General features: G+C 34.8%; 1 protein-coding gene across 5 annotated transcripts in view; it reads left to right on the top strand.

The window, feature by feature from the left end:
* TDRD3 (tudor domain containing 3) overlaps window positions 1-14,900 on the top strand; it is a 94,185-nt gene that overhangs the window by 54,464 nt on the left and 24,821 nt on the right. For all 5 annotated transcript variants that reach the window (XM_039716589.1, XM_039716590.1, XM_039716591.1 and 2 more), the window contains exons 6-11: window positions 2,067-2,138; window positions 2,611-2,760; window positions 3,456-3,596; window positions 4,530-4,686; window positions 5,364-5,489; window positions 13,966-14,804. In XM_039716589.1, the coding sequence (XP_039572523.1) occupies window positions 2,067-2,138; window positions 2,611-2,760; window positions 3,456-3,596; window positions 4,530-4,686; window positions 5,364-5,489; window positions 13,966-14,804 (1,485 nt within the window). The remainder of the gene's footprint in view (window positions 1-2,066; window positions 2,139-2,610; window positions 2,761-3,455; window positions 3,597-4,529; window positions 4,687-5,363; window positions 5,490-13,965; window positions 14,805-14,900) is intronic.

The raw sequence follows: 14,900 nt of genomic DNA, 5'->3' as shown, positions 1-14,900 counted from the left end.
ATTATATGTTAAAAAAAATTGAGTGTTGCCAGTTTATTTTTTATTCAGTGCTATGTGAAACTTGGTTTCTAAAGCAGCTGCTCTCACTTCTCAGCAGAGAGTGCTCCTTGAGAAGAAGGTTTCAGAGCACTAGAATTCTTTCATTATGGATAACAGTTTTATGCAATAAATTGTTGTGATTCAAAATTCATGTAGGTAAATAGGCAGTCAGTTTATAAGGGCTTTTTTGCCATTTGCCCAATTGCACATTTGAGCAGTAGATTGGAACAGCCTTTTTTCTTCTATGTGATTTTTTGATTCTGATTTGGGAAAAAAGGAAAAAAAGTGTAAATTCAGCTTGCTCTTCCTGATTATAGGACATGAAGAATTAATCTGAGTTTGAGTTCTTGTCTAGCCTATAATTATTTCTTTTAAATATAATTTGATTAAGTATGGGAGTTCATTCCAAATTTGCCTGCATTTCCCTAACTGCAAACAAATAGAAACACCAGAATAAATGCAGGGTTTATTGCACCTGGAGTGCCTGCTCTGGGGAAGTGAAGTGGCTTGGCTGTGAAATCTTTGTTGTACTGTGCCGCTTCAGTTAATAGGTACAGGGAGTGTGAGCTTGCTGCAGTGATCAGCCCTTGGTTAGCTCATATTTCTAAGGCAGCATTTTAAGTGAACTGGTTGAAACTAAAGGACAAAAATGTTATGATTTCTGCACTTCTAAGTGCTTTTTTTGAATAATGTATTGAATACTTTATCAGTGTTTTTTGCTCTAAGATATGAGAAAAAGGATTATTATTTTTCTTCAACCTTGAAAGGCATTAATAACTATAAATGATTTAGAAAACAGTCTTTGGCTCCTGAATAAAAACAGTTAACTTGAAAGGAGTGGATCAAAAGTTTTAATTTGGGTATGTATTAGCTAAATTAATCTATTACTTAGTTTAAGAAATTCTCTGATAACATAGTGGCCTAAAGCTTATTCGTGTTTATACTCCATTTCTCACATGATGGATTTAAATCAATTCTACATCAGGGTAATAAATATATAGGTAAATGTCATATATAGCCTTAAGTAATTAAGGCTGTCTCTGACAACAGAGAATGTATGTAGTCATGCATGAATGTCCATTGGGCGAAAAGGACAGTGAGAAATGAAGCTGATAACAGAGATACATTATAGGAAATGCAATTTTGGTGCATTTTATCAGCATTAAGGACCTGTTCTTTTTTTTCTTAGTAGGACAGCATTTTGTTTCCAGCAGTGGCAAAAAGGAGATTGTTTCTAGTGAGAGATCACAGTCTGAGCACTTACACAGCCATGACATACAGAATTGCTGTATTATATCAGGGGATACCATTCTGATTAATCCTTTCTGTGTTTGCTTGCTTATGCATGGGATCATGAATTTCACATAATGGTTGAAGATCATCTGGCTGAATCAATGCCACCTGCAGCCAATTGTCCAGGACAGTGTCCTGTCAGCTTCGGAGTATTTCTAAGGATGGGGACTCCCCAGCCTCCCTGTCTCAGTCACCCTCACAGTGAAAAAGATATTTTGTGATGGAGGGAATCTCCTGTATTTCAGTTTCTGCCCACTGTCTCTGTCATCTTACTGAGCACCACTGAAAAGAGCCTGTCTCTGTCATGCAGATTGATACGGTGCCCCTGCACCTTCCCTTCTCTAGGCTGAATTGGTCCAATCCCTTTTTAAAGGTGCTGTGTGCCTTCACAATCTTTACTGGCTGCAATTTCATTGGATGTTGTATGAAAAAAAACATCTGCTGCCTGTTTTCGTTCTGCTTTGTTCTATTAGTGTAGATTTTGATATATAACTGAATTTTCTACAGGTGCTCTGTGTGCCTTAGTAATTATGAAAATTCCATAATTTTCTTTGTTCCTCTGCCTCTCCTCCAACACTCTTCTTAACTTAGGTGACCGAAGACTTAAAAATACTAATTTCATTTCTGCTGAAAATACCCATCTTGCAAGTTTCATGTTCTTTCGGAAATAGAGACATTTGTCATATAATCTGTTTTCTGTTTGCAATTTATTAATTATCAATTTTCTTTTACAGAGTTTGGCAAAACACAATAGGAGTAACATTGGAACAGAAGGTGGCCCTCCTCCTTTTGTACCTTTTGGGCAGGTATAGTGTACTTTTCTTTGTCACTTCATAAAAGTACCTGTATTATATCTATGTACCTTGTTCCAGTTAGGTAAAGGCTGTCAAAACACCTTAAATCTTGATAACTTGGATCTAAAAAATGTGCCTGTTAAAAAAAAACCCCCAAAACCGTGTTAATCCCGTCTCTTTGTTGTGCCAGTTTCCAGTAACATTTTTCCTCTCAATTTCAAACTTAACTTTATTTAGTGTATGGAGCCTTTGATTTTGCTGGTGAGATCGTGTAGGCACGTATGCAGCCCCTTCTTAAATGCCGAAGAATTTGGCAAGGATTAGCAAATTTCCAAGAATCATTGTGATTGCATCATGGTGTCTTGCTACATGATCATACTCTTTATCTGAGGGTCTGCTGCGCTAATGGAATAAAACTTGGGTGGGTCTTTTTGCAAATGAGAGCAGGCAGAAGAGTAATTAAACATTTCTTTTGCATTTTCAGAAATGTGCGTCTCATGTGCAAGTGGATAGCAGAGATCTTGATCGCAGAAAGACTCTGCAAATGACAAATACTGTAAAACCTGTTGCAGACAATGATGAATTTGAAAAGCAGAGAACAGCTGCTATTGCAGAAGTAGCAAAGAGCAAAGAGGTTAGAATGCATGTGTTGCAGCATTTTACTTACTGTGATTGATCTTTTCTGGTCAAGTATTTATCTCTTAAGTGACAAATGCTTTCTGATATTTGCCTGCGTATAATTCTACTCCCATATCTTTAAAAAGATGAATTAGGCTTAGAGTCCTTTTAAATTGATGGCTATGTTCTTATTTTAATAGAGCTAATAAATGTATCATAATGTTTTATTGTAGATATGATTTTGCTACCACTACTAAAAAATGAGGGGTGTACAATTTTGCTAATAAGATTTAAGTAGTACAGGTTATCAATTTTCATCTGTTCTTTTTAATTCTCAAAACCTCCATGATTCACTGAACTCAGTCTGAAAAAATAGCTAGGAAATTTAGTTCTAATGTGTCAGGTTTTTATGTTCTCTTTTGGTCTTCTTTTTAGTTTATTTCTCAAAGTGCTTAGTAAGTTGTAACAGCTACAATTATATACCCTTTTTACAACCTCATTTGGGCACAGGGAAAAAAAAATTCCTGACTAATAAATTAATCTTTTTCTGTGTGTGTGTAAATTAGTGCTTTATTTGTTGACCCAGAGCATAATCAAGAAAAAAAAAAAACCCACCGCAACAAAAGTTTTTACTTTTTATACTAGTTAAATATTTTCATTATTTCTGGTTGCTTATCTAAAATAATTTCATTATTTTGTGCTTATCTAAAGACCAAGACATTTGGAGGAGGTGGTGGTAGTAGCAGAAGCAATCTCAGTGTGAGCGCTGGAGGGAATCGAAACAGGGAACTGTTCCAGAAAGAGAAGATAGCAAAACCAGAGGGGAAGAATGAAGGTGTCTACCGAGAACTGGTAAGATGGAAGACTTTAATGGAGTCTTGAATGTGTAAGATTAAAAACAAAACCCCAAATATGACAAGAAAAAGATCAAAATACCTTGAGGAATGATGACTTTCCTTTCAATTAATTTTGAGGTCTGCTTAGAATACTTATGGTGCTTTTGTACCTTACTGAGATAGCTATGAATTTCACTGTGATTCTCAGCTAAACATTTATTCAATAAATTTAAGTATCTCAGAGGTTAAATTCCATTAGGCTTGGGATTTTAGGAGTTTTTTGGAGGGTCTTGATATGGCTATTTTTGAGCCTGTTACATTCATGAATGTTACATTTGTGGGGTTCCAGTTAAGAATGTTTTTGATGGCAGCTGTTGAAGTAAATGGGCAACTGGTATGATTTTGGTACAGTGCAATGTTATTTTCTGTACTTAATGCTTTGTGATTCCCGTCTTGACTTTTTGAAATCATGTTCTATACAGTTTGGAATAACAGAGCCTGCATTTCTGCCCAAGTAAATTGTTTGCATTTCTTTGCTTTCTTCTGTAAAACCTCTAACCAATTATGTTTTATCTATATTTCAAGAAGTAACTGCGTTTTGTGTTGTCTGCAAAAGTTGTGAAGGGTTTTAAAATGGAACAGATAGCTAGTTTTGATACCCATATTATTTTGAGATATGTCTTTTAGTTTTCATATAGACTAGGAGAATTTGTGAAGGACTGTAGTAGTAGAACTGGAAACTAATGAATTAAAAATCATACTTCTAAAAAAAAAATCCCTTTTTTACCTGATCCTTTTGAACTTACATGCAAAGATTTTATATAAAACTAAAATATTAAAATAAACAAGAAATATTGTTTCAATTAAAAATAAAAGAAAAATTAATGTAAAAGCTGGTGTGTTTATAGAGTGTTGTATTTATTACTTTTGTGTGTGCCTTTTATTTCAGGTTGATGAAAAGGCTCTAAAACACATAACAGAGATGGGTTTTAGCAAAGAAGCAGCACGACAGGCACTTATGGATAACAGTAACAACCTAGAGGCAGCATTAAATTTTCTTCTGAACAACAGTAAACAGAAACCCATTCAGGGACCACCACCTAGAGGTAAAGCTTGCTAAGAGATGCTTTAAAACTGTTTACAAGCCAAAGAATTTGTGTGTGGTGGATTACTAATGTAGTTATAGAAGGGCATATTTGCATGTTTCTTTCTTCCAAGTTAGAATGCATTGCAAACCTGAAAGCAAATCCCTAAGAAAAGTTTCTGTGTTATTATATTCTTGTAAAAATTTTTAAATTGGAAGATAGATGTTTAATTAGCCTTAAATGGGAAATGTGTATTCTAGAACCATAGAAGAACATGGGTTGGAAGGGGCATTGAAGATCATCTTGTTCCACCTCCCCCACACCCACCTCCCACACAGAGAGGCCACCCACTAGACCAAGTTGCTCAGGGCCTCATCTATCCTGGCCTTGAACACTTCCAAGGACAGAGCATCCACTGCTTCTCTGGGCAACCTGTTCCAGTGCCTCATCACCCTCATAGTAAAGAAGTTTTTCATCACATCCAGTCTCCCCAGTTTGTAGTTTAAAATCTCCCCAGTTTGTAGTTTAAAATCTCCCCAGTCTGTAGTTTAAAATTGTTCGCCCTTGTCCTATCACCGCCTTTCTGTTACAGAATTTTTTAAAGATAGAAAATACAAACATTTTGTAAATCAAATGAAAGCATGTGTGCGCTTTTAATTTTTTATTGCCCATTCACAAAAAGCGTTTAATGCTTACAGGTAAAGGGAAGGGCCGAGGCCGAATAAGACCTGAAGATGAAGAAGAGCTAGGAAATGCCAGACCATCTGCACCAAGCACACTGTTTGATTTCTTGGAGTCCAAAATGGGTACTCTAACAGTAGAGGGTGAGTACTGAAATTAATGTATCTGGAACAAATGTTGGATACTGTAGGTAGAATTATTTTTCTTAACTATGTCATCGAAAAGTTAATTCCTAGAACTTCTTCCACTTTAGTCAGTCGCTAAAAGAAAAGAGTGCTTGGAGAAATTATTCCTCTCAGGAAAAGTCAAATAAGTTGCTCAGTGTTGGTTAGATGTCTAAAAGTCAGTAATTTGAAATAAAATTACATAAACCACAATTTGTTAATTCACTGTATTTATCAAAAATTAAAATATTCAAAGAAAACAACTTTTAAATACACCAGCATTCTGCATTAGCTGATAAAATTTTGTAAACTAGTCAGGTAATGAATATAACTGCATTTTCAGAAAGCAGATAGAGGGAACGATATTTGAGATACTTCTTGACAACTCATTTTACTTACCAAAGATGCACTGGGTTTTTTATGATGAGCAGAAATTAAAACAGTGGTAGTGTTTTTGGCTTATACTGCAAACATTGATTTTTCTTTGGATACATTTTGTGCTTTATTGAGATATTACAGAAGACTTTTATGTTTGTCTGAAAGACATTTAAAGGAAAAGAAATAATCCCTATGGGTTATATAAATTTCTTATTGTCAGTGTTTTTGTAGTAAGTAGGTAATAGTAATTTATGAAGACTCATGAAATGAGTGAATTGCTTTTTTAAAATGATACTACTGATTGCTTAGGGGTACTTATATGATCCTTTGGATTTAGTGCATGTATGTAGACAATAAAGCATAGTGTTATGTGAGTAAAAACCAGATATATTTATTACATTTACTTCAGTTTACATTCTTCAGTATTGTGTTTTAAAGATAAATACACATTGCTTTTATGAGTTGTTTTCCTCTTAAATGAAAACAAAAAGATTCCATAAATGTCATAAGAAGAAAAAACATAATTCTATTAAAACTTTTTAAAGGTTTTATACCCCTTGAGTTACTGAAGGTTCTGGCATATTCCCTAACACGACACAAAGGGGTTTTTTGCTTTTATGTTTTTTATCACTATGTTGTTTTTTCTCATTTTATCTGAGTAATCAATATATAATCCAATGTACTATTCCTGAACCATACTTTCCTGAAAAAAAAACCCAAACCCAACTTGTTAGCATTTTTGAGGAGTTCTGATTATTTTGTGAAATTCTTTTCAATCTTTCTGCCTTTTTTTTTCTGCAAAAAATAGATGTTGTACTTTGTAAGGCTTTGAAGTGGTTGCTTAGTTTCATGTTCTTAGCTTTTATTTTCCTTACCGAGTGTGTATAGCCCATAGGATTGCATCTCTGTTTCTATGCCAGGTTTTAGTTTTGCTTGAAGAGTCTTTTAAATGAATATTTCAAGAAATATGTAGGCACATGTATTTTTTACTTTCAAAAGTGATTTTTTCCTTGCCAAATTTGAAAAAAACTCTGCAGTCTGATAAATTCAAACACATCCTTAAAATAATACATTGAAAGTTATTTTTCTGTCATTTTATTGCCTCTGCCTTTGAAAATAATTTCAGTTAAATTCTTAATTATTGGTTGTCTTAAGTTCCTTTCAAACTGAGATGACAGGAGTTTTAGAAGTATTTGCTGAGTGATCTATCTGCAGTGACCATACTTAGCACTGTGCACTCTTCAGTCATGAAGTCTGCATCCAAATGTCTGCAGGAAACTGGATATACATATAACTAGTACCTCCTAAATTTAATTTGATCCTGTTGTCTGTAAGCAGTAGAGAAGCATAGTTTCACTTAGAATTAGAAAAGTATTGGTCAGAATTGAAAAGCACATGGGACAAACTGATCAAAACAACTCAAATATGTAATGTTACAAAGCCAAGAATGTCTCTTCATTGATTTTCCTGCACAGTAGTACACTAAGGAGCACACAGGCTGGCAGGTTTTTCTCCATTTATATTCACCAAACACTGTGCTATACTGCATGTAAAAGAAGATAGATTGTTCTGCAGTATTTCTGGCACCTTACTGTCCTGTATGGTCTCTAGAATCTAGTATTGTTTTTTAGGTATTGAGAAAGAAAGGGGTTTGTATAGGTACTGTGGTTTTGAATAAATGAGTAAGTCCTGACTGTAACATGTTTGCGTATGAACAGGAGCAGATAATTACCTGGAATGGCCACATTTATCATTATTGCAAGCATTAAAGTCCTATACACTTCAGACAGAGTATAATTCCTTCTAAATGACTGGAAGTTGATGTAAAATGCAGAAAACAAAAGGCGGTTTTGCTGAACTGAGCTAAATATTTTTTAATCCTGTACTACACCAAATTTTCTTCAAAATCTTATGTGATCTGGGGAGAGAAAGTGTCTGAAAAAAGGAATTATTTCTCTTTTCAAGTACACAAAAGATTGATTTGGTTTGTGCATCCCTCCTTGTTTTTCTTATCTACTTTTATTTAATTATCTAATTAAAACCTGAAACCCTAGCAGTGTGGTGAATTTCTGAATTCACTTATGGCTGGGTGGTGCTATTGCTGAACAGGAGCTGCAGAACTGTTGTTGAATTTTTTGGTAATTTTTTGTACTTGCATTTAGACCAAGTAGAAAAACATTTATGAGTTGAAATTCCTTTGTATATTTAGGAGGTACTTATATTCCTTTTAAAAGTTAAGACAGCACATTAAGTTTCTTGTTGTTTGATTTTTTTTTTTAAAGTACTTATTAGTTACAAGAAAACATGGTAGTGTTTTGCCCCATGAGTGATATCTTGTGATTTTTTGGCTTTGTCTCCTCTTTTCCATTAAAGAAATATTGGTTTAAGTAATTACAGCTATCAAAAGTAGTAAATACCTGACTCCATGATCGGCTAGCTCTTTAATTGTAAAACACAGCATACTTTAAACATGGTTTATTTAAATGAAATGCAAAGAATTAAAACAAATATATCCTTGACTTTAAACTGCATGTTGGTTTATTTATTTATTTATTACTGTGAATAGTTGGTGGTACCTACAAAAGTGCTTCTGTGTTGAAATTAAGTAGTTTGAATTTTGGCAAGAGAAACCTCCTGACTGCAAGAGATAACACAAATAGCAGACAAAATTGCTTTCAGTTAGCTGCATATGCTTGCACTTGGTTAATTTCTGCTACTGAACACAAAAGATTTTTTCCATTAATCTCCTTATTGCTTTCTTTTGTTATGAGGAACAACTCATCTGTCTTTGTCAGCTTAAATAAGTAAACACAGGGATTATCAGAGAGAATAAGATGATACCAAGTGCTCTGGCTATAGTATTAATAAATAATGAACATTATTCTTTATCTAGTCCCAAATAAATTAAAGGTTTAAAATAAATTGGTAATGCAATACAATGTAATTAAAATATTTGTTTCATTTTGTGGTCACACAATTTATTTGAATATCTGGGAGTGGGAGTACTTGGAGGGGAAAAAAAGATTCTGACTTTTTGGAGTTAAAAGATATTTGTAACATTTGAAATCTGCCATGCAGTAACCATGTTTTCAACAAGTATGGAATGCTATTGACACGAGTTCCAAATTGAATAATAGTTACATTTCTTATTCAGCCTTTCTTCTAAAAATTGAACTTCAGTCAGAGCTAATTGTGACTAACAAGAAAATCACTTCTATGTGTTGTATTCATATGTTAGCATTGGTGAGATATGTTACAAGGCTTGTACTTTTATTTTGCCTTTAAATGTAAAAGGGACAAATATAGTACATTTCATACATTTTAAAGAATAATAAATTACCAGTTTTTGTTTGAGTCCTTTAATCCAGTTAAAGTTTGTAGTGAATACAATGCAGAATGTTTTGAATTTTTTTGTTCACTTCTTTATTATAACTCTTCTCAGCTTGTAATTGGTTTGTTTCAACAGAAACATGCACTCAGGTCCCTGTTCAACACTGTTGCAGCATTTTAGAAAAAAATAATATTGATATTTATTTAACTTGACAAAGCTCTTGGATAATGGGAATTTTGCTTCACGACATGAAGTATGTGCAAATGTATCACTAATTATCTTCTAATTGTTAAGTCTTTTGGCCAGTACAAGGTAGAACATGCCCTGGAGGTAGCTGTCTCAAAGATATACTTCATACAGTTACATAAAAGTATTAGTCAGTCTGAGAGGAGAAACCCAAAACATTGCCACCAGTGTGGGAAGGGCCATGGTTGTTGAATTTAGCCACATTATTAAACATGGTAAAATCCACAGGAGAGGACCACAGGAAGTTGTACTCTTTAAATGCCACTGTGTATTGAGCAGTACTTTGTAAATTGTGTTGGCTGGGATTTCCAAGTGCAGCAGGTCCTGCTGGTTCCTTGTAATCAGGGAAATGTGATTGGTCCTGTAGGGTCCTCTTGCGTCATAACATACAGAAGCCAAAATGAGTGAGTGAGTGAGTGAGTGTTCCAGACTGACAAACGCTACTTGTCATCTCAAAACTTCTGAGCAGATGACAAGAACCTTATCATTAATTTTTAAATGTATTTTTTCCAGACCATGTTCCCAAACCTTTGGTTGCAACAATGACAACTGGGTAAACCTATCCCACTGTTTGAGAGTAGCTTACTACATCTTGTTAAATGCCAAATTAATATTTTTTATAGTCCTGTAGGAGGCATTACTTTTCTGGGAACAGTTGCTAATGATTTGTTGGAGTTGGGGCAGGAAGTAGAAGCAGTTGTGGTAGACAACTTGTGAATGGGATCCCTTGATGCTTTTATTGATCCCTGTTTCTCATAAAGAAACTCTAGAATCCCTTTTTTTGGTGATCAGACCAGACAGCACAAATACACGAAGAGCCAGTATTATTCTCATCTCCTGGCTTGTTTTTGTTGACTACTGTTGACAAAGTACCATTTACTGTTACTTGGCAATTTCCATTTGCGAGTGACTTGTGCTTGAATGTCAATCAATCAGTTAATGTGTCCTGCTTATTTAAAGCTGTTGTGTATGATGCAGTCCCCAGGGAAGCTTTTAGCACAAGAATTGCACCTCTGTAGAAAACATAAGTTTATGGGATTTTGCATACCTTAGGCTTAGACTAAAAAAACTCAGATGTTTCATGTCAGCCTTTATATGTCACAGTAAAGAGATCTAGAAAAAATAACTGTTTATGCTGTTTTGAAATTCTCTAGTCACTTTACCAGCTGTCTAATATGTAGTATTATTTTAACTTTCCACTGCTATCTAAAAAAACCAAAAAACTGTAATGAAAAGATGCAACACATTTTCAAATCAGCTTGTTGCTTTTATGTTATGATCACATTATTGTGTAGACAATAGCTAAAATTACTCCTTATATGTTATGAAATTGAATAGAAATTTCAGTAAACTTTTTTGAATTATAGAAGAATGTGACTATGTTTAGGTTTTTCCTTAAGGCTTTAACTAAACTGTAACTGCTTTGAATGTATTTGTATTGTATAGATACTGTGTATGTACTAAGTACTGTCACTACCCATCTCAGCTCAGGAGATGTTTATTCATTTAGAAAAAGGGCAAAGGACAGCCCTTAAGAGGAAACATTTTGAGTTTAAGGCAAACCTAAGAAAGTATTACCATTCACAATCTAGTCCTGAACCCATTCTTGTTATTTTTGTGTTGGAAAACTATTAATTAATTAATTAATCTAATGCTGCAGAATATTAAATAAGATAATCTATGGTGAATTAAGTTAGAATTTTATACACATTTTTCATTTTGTACATGGTGTGTACAAGGGAGTAAACATTCCAGGGTCATCAAACTGTTCAGAGCTCAGGAGATGTTTATTCATTTAGAAAAAGGGCAAAGGACAGCCCTTAGGAGGAAACATTTTGAGTTTAAGTCAAACCTAGGAAAGTATTACCATTCACAACCTAGTCATGAACCCATTCCTGTTATTTCTGTGTTGGAAAATTATTAATTAGTTAATTAATTAATTTAATGTCGCAGAATATTAAATAAGATAATGTATAGTGAGTTAAGTTAGAATTTTATACACATTTTTCTGTAATGGTGTGTACAAGGGATTAAACATTCAGGGGTCATCAAACTGTTCAACCATTTCATGTGTAATTGACATTAGGAATGACCTAAGAGCTTAGGTTGGGCATATGAAGAGTGGAAGCCTGAGCATTTTACTACAAGAAGAGACGAGATATAAATTAAGAATGTTGTGAACAAAGACTGTTAATTAATTAATTTGGAAGTTAAATCTTTCTAGATGATAGGAAGTCTGTATGATTGGTATTATACAGCAGTGGAAAAGTGTAATGAAGCTATTTAGTGAAAAGTTACAGATATAAAGTGAAGAAAAACAGTATTCTCATATCTCATTTGTAAAGAACAAATAAAGAGGTACTTCTAACTTTAAAAGCGTTATTCCAACAAAACAAAATTAATTATACAAGATTTAAAGTAACCTTTACATTTTAAAAAAGAAAATGCATATTTATACTCTTTCTGAGTAGTGTATATTTACATATTAATGCATTAAAATGTGATGGGTTTCAAACTAATATATTATAGAGTAAGATGCATTTTTACGAAGATCATGTTCAGTCTAAGTCTTATGTATGCTTATGCCATGTAAAAAAAACAGAAGTACCAGGTCATTTTAGTAAAGCGAGTGTGACTTCTATAAGTTATATGTAAAAATTGAGCTAGATTCTTATTGGGAAATTTAGTAAATTAAATTGATAGAAATTCTCTGAACTACTACTACTCATGTGATGCTTGAAAGGGTTTTTATAAAAAAAAATAAACCAGGTAATATTTGCATTTTAATTTTAACTTGCTGTCTTGCATGTAGTTATGCAAGTTGATACATTTTCTGTCAGGTTTCTCTGAACTACTACTACTAATCATGTGATGCTTGAAAGGGTTTTTATAAAAAAAATAAACCAGGTAAAATTTACATTTTAGTTTTAACTTGCCATCTTGCATGTAGTTATGCGAGTTGATACATCTTCTGTCAAGCATCAGCATTCATTGTTTCTAGTGGTAACATTCCTTTCCATGGGAATGTGTGAGAGCCTGACTGCACAGTCCCACCACACCCATGCACACACCAGATTCATGGACACAAGCAAGAAAATGACACCTTTGCAGCCACCCACATGGCACAAAATTTCTCATGTAAACATGAATCCCTTTAATGGGTTTATATTTTCCTTTTCCATCAGGTTAAAGTCTGCTAGCAGATCCGATACCCAGCCACCAACACACACACCCATGTGAGTTTGTCCTGGCCAGGAGACCCCTGACCTGTGGTACCCACTTCACCTCTGCTCCAGCTTGTTGGCTGGTACAGCCTGGAGCTGGTAGGAGGGTTACATGAATGTACTTTATATAGCTTTGGCCTCTGTGTGAGCCCAGACCTGGGGTATCCCTGGTAGATAGCCTTTAAGACCCATGGTCTCTCCAGTGTTCATGGTCTCTCTCACTGTTCCTTGTCCCAGTTACCAGCTTATCCTACCTCAAATTTGCCAGTTTAAAAACACGTAGGACTGTGTTGACCAGGAACCTACTAATTTTGCTCTTCACCTAAACAACACATTAAAAATTTCATGTTTGCCTAAAAAGCTCCAAATTCCATACGAAGTTCCACAGATATTCACAGCTCCCTTCCTCTCCAGCAGGCCATAGCATGTTTGCTCTCTATTTATATTAATGATAATCTTGTCTTTATTCTCATCAGTTAAGAGTTCTGGTTAAAGCTCTTAAAGGTGGCGCTTGAGAAGGTCCTGTTACGGCTTACTGATCAGTGTCCAGAGTCCTGGGCTTTGCTACTATTTTTGTTATCTACATTTTGTCACAGCTCCCTTCCTCTCCAGCAGGCCATAGCATGTTTACTCTCTACTTATATTCATGATAATCTTGTATTTATTCTCATCAGTTAAGAGTTCTGGTTAGAGCTCTTAAAGGTGGCACTTGAGAAAGTCCTGTTACGGCTTATTGATCAGAGTGTCCAGAGTCTTGGGCTTTGCTACTGTTTTTGTTATCTACATTTTACCAGCTCTGCTCATTTTATCACTTCTGATTCTTGCCCTTTCTCTTTTATCCCGAATAACTGTTAACAAGGTATTTTTACAGAAAGTTTCAATTCAGATTAGAAGTATTCCCTTTTCCTCCTCATTTTCCTCTCTCCTCCTTTCTCCACCTTGGAATTCTGTTTTTCTGTCTTAAAGGGCTCGTACTCAAGTGGTTTGTTGATGTCCAATGGGAGGAACAAGTAATCTCCTGGAAATTTATGCCGGGCTTTTCTCTTGCTCATAGGGGCTTGGTTCTTAGTACAGCCCAGAGTAGTGTATATTTTCAGATAACTAGGAATTGCAGTTCAGATGTGTCTGGTAAATTCTCTGTGTGTACCATTCCGTTTCCATGTCACAAAGGTGCATACATTCTGAAGAATACTGTTCCTTCATCAAAGTCTGAAACAGTATTTATAAAATGTATTTGTGTGAAATATGTTAATTGAAATAATTTTTTTCTTTGTAGAACCAAAATTGCAATTTCAGCCAACACATCAAGTACAGCACAAAGTTATGAATGCAGAACAGAATGGCATCAAAGAGAATCATTCAAGACACGTTTCTCGCAATGACATGAGACAACCAAGGAATGAGAAACCCCCTCGTTTTCAAAAGGATTTTCAGAATTCAAGGCAGGCTTTGGAAAGTGGTGGGTTACCAAGAAACAGAGGTCCTGAGAGGCACAGCTCCTTAGAACACTGGACAGATGAAAAAAATAAAAGTGACAGACATTATCCTAGAAATGATAGGTCAAAGGATTTGGGTTATCCCATAACCACTCACCAGAGTGATATTACTTTCAAAAAAAGGGATAACAACATGCAAAACAGAGTAGGAAAAGGAGTGTCTTTCTCAGAATTCAAGGAAAATTCTGCTGCTCAAGATGTGACAGACAACAATAACCAGAAACGTGGTAAAAGGGAAAACCAAACACACAATTCCGAAAATTTTTGTGATAGGAAGGCACGAACAATAAATAGTGAATCCTTTATGGTAAAACGTGAGCAACATTTTGGTGTCAATAATGATTACCAAAATCCCAGTAGGACTGATAATTTTAGTGCTGTTCCAAATGGAGATACTGAGCATCATCAGAAAGGAAGACGAGTAGGACCTATCAAATCGTCAGGATCCACTGCGATCCCATCTTTTGATGATAAAATGTTGTATTACAACACCGGTCCCAAAAGGAGAACTGGGCCCATCAAACCAGAGAAAATACTGGAACCATCAAGTCACATGGAGTATGGAAAAAGTTGGAGACCAGGGGATCAATGTTTTGCTCTTTATTGGGAAGACAACAAGGTATGCCTTTGCCAAATGAGAACTATCTCAAATTGTACCTCTGGTGTACGCATGTGTGGGAGATGTTTATCACACTACCACAGAAACATGGTCTTT

The sequence above is a fragment of the Passer montanus genome, unplaced genomic scaffold, assembly GCF_014805655.1.
Source record: "Passer montanus isolate IOZ18808 unplaced genomic scaffold, ASM1480565v1 scaffold36, whole genome shotgun sequence".
NCBI lineage: Eukaryota > Metazoa > Chordata > Aves > Passeriformes > Passeridae > Passer > Passer montanus.
Note: the sequence above shows the minus strand (reverse complement) of the source record. Positions and strands in the feature narration are given on the sequence as shown.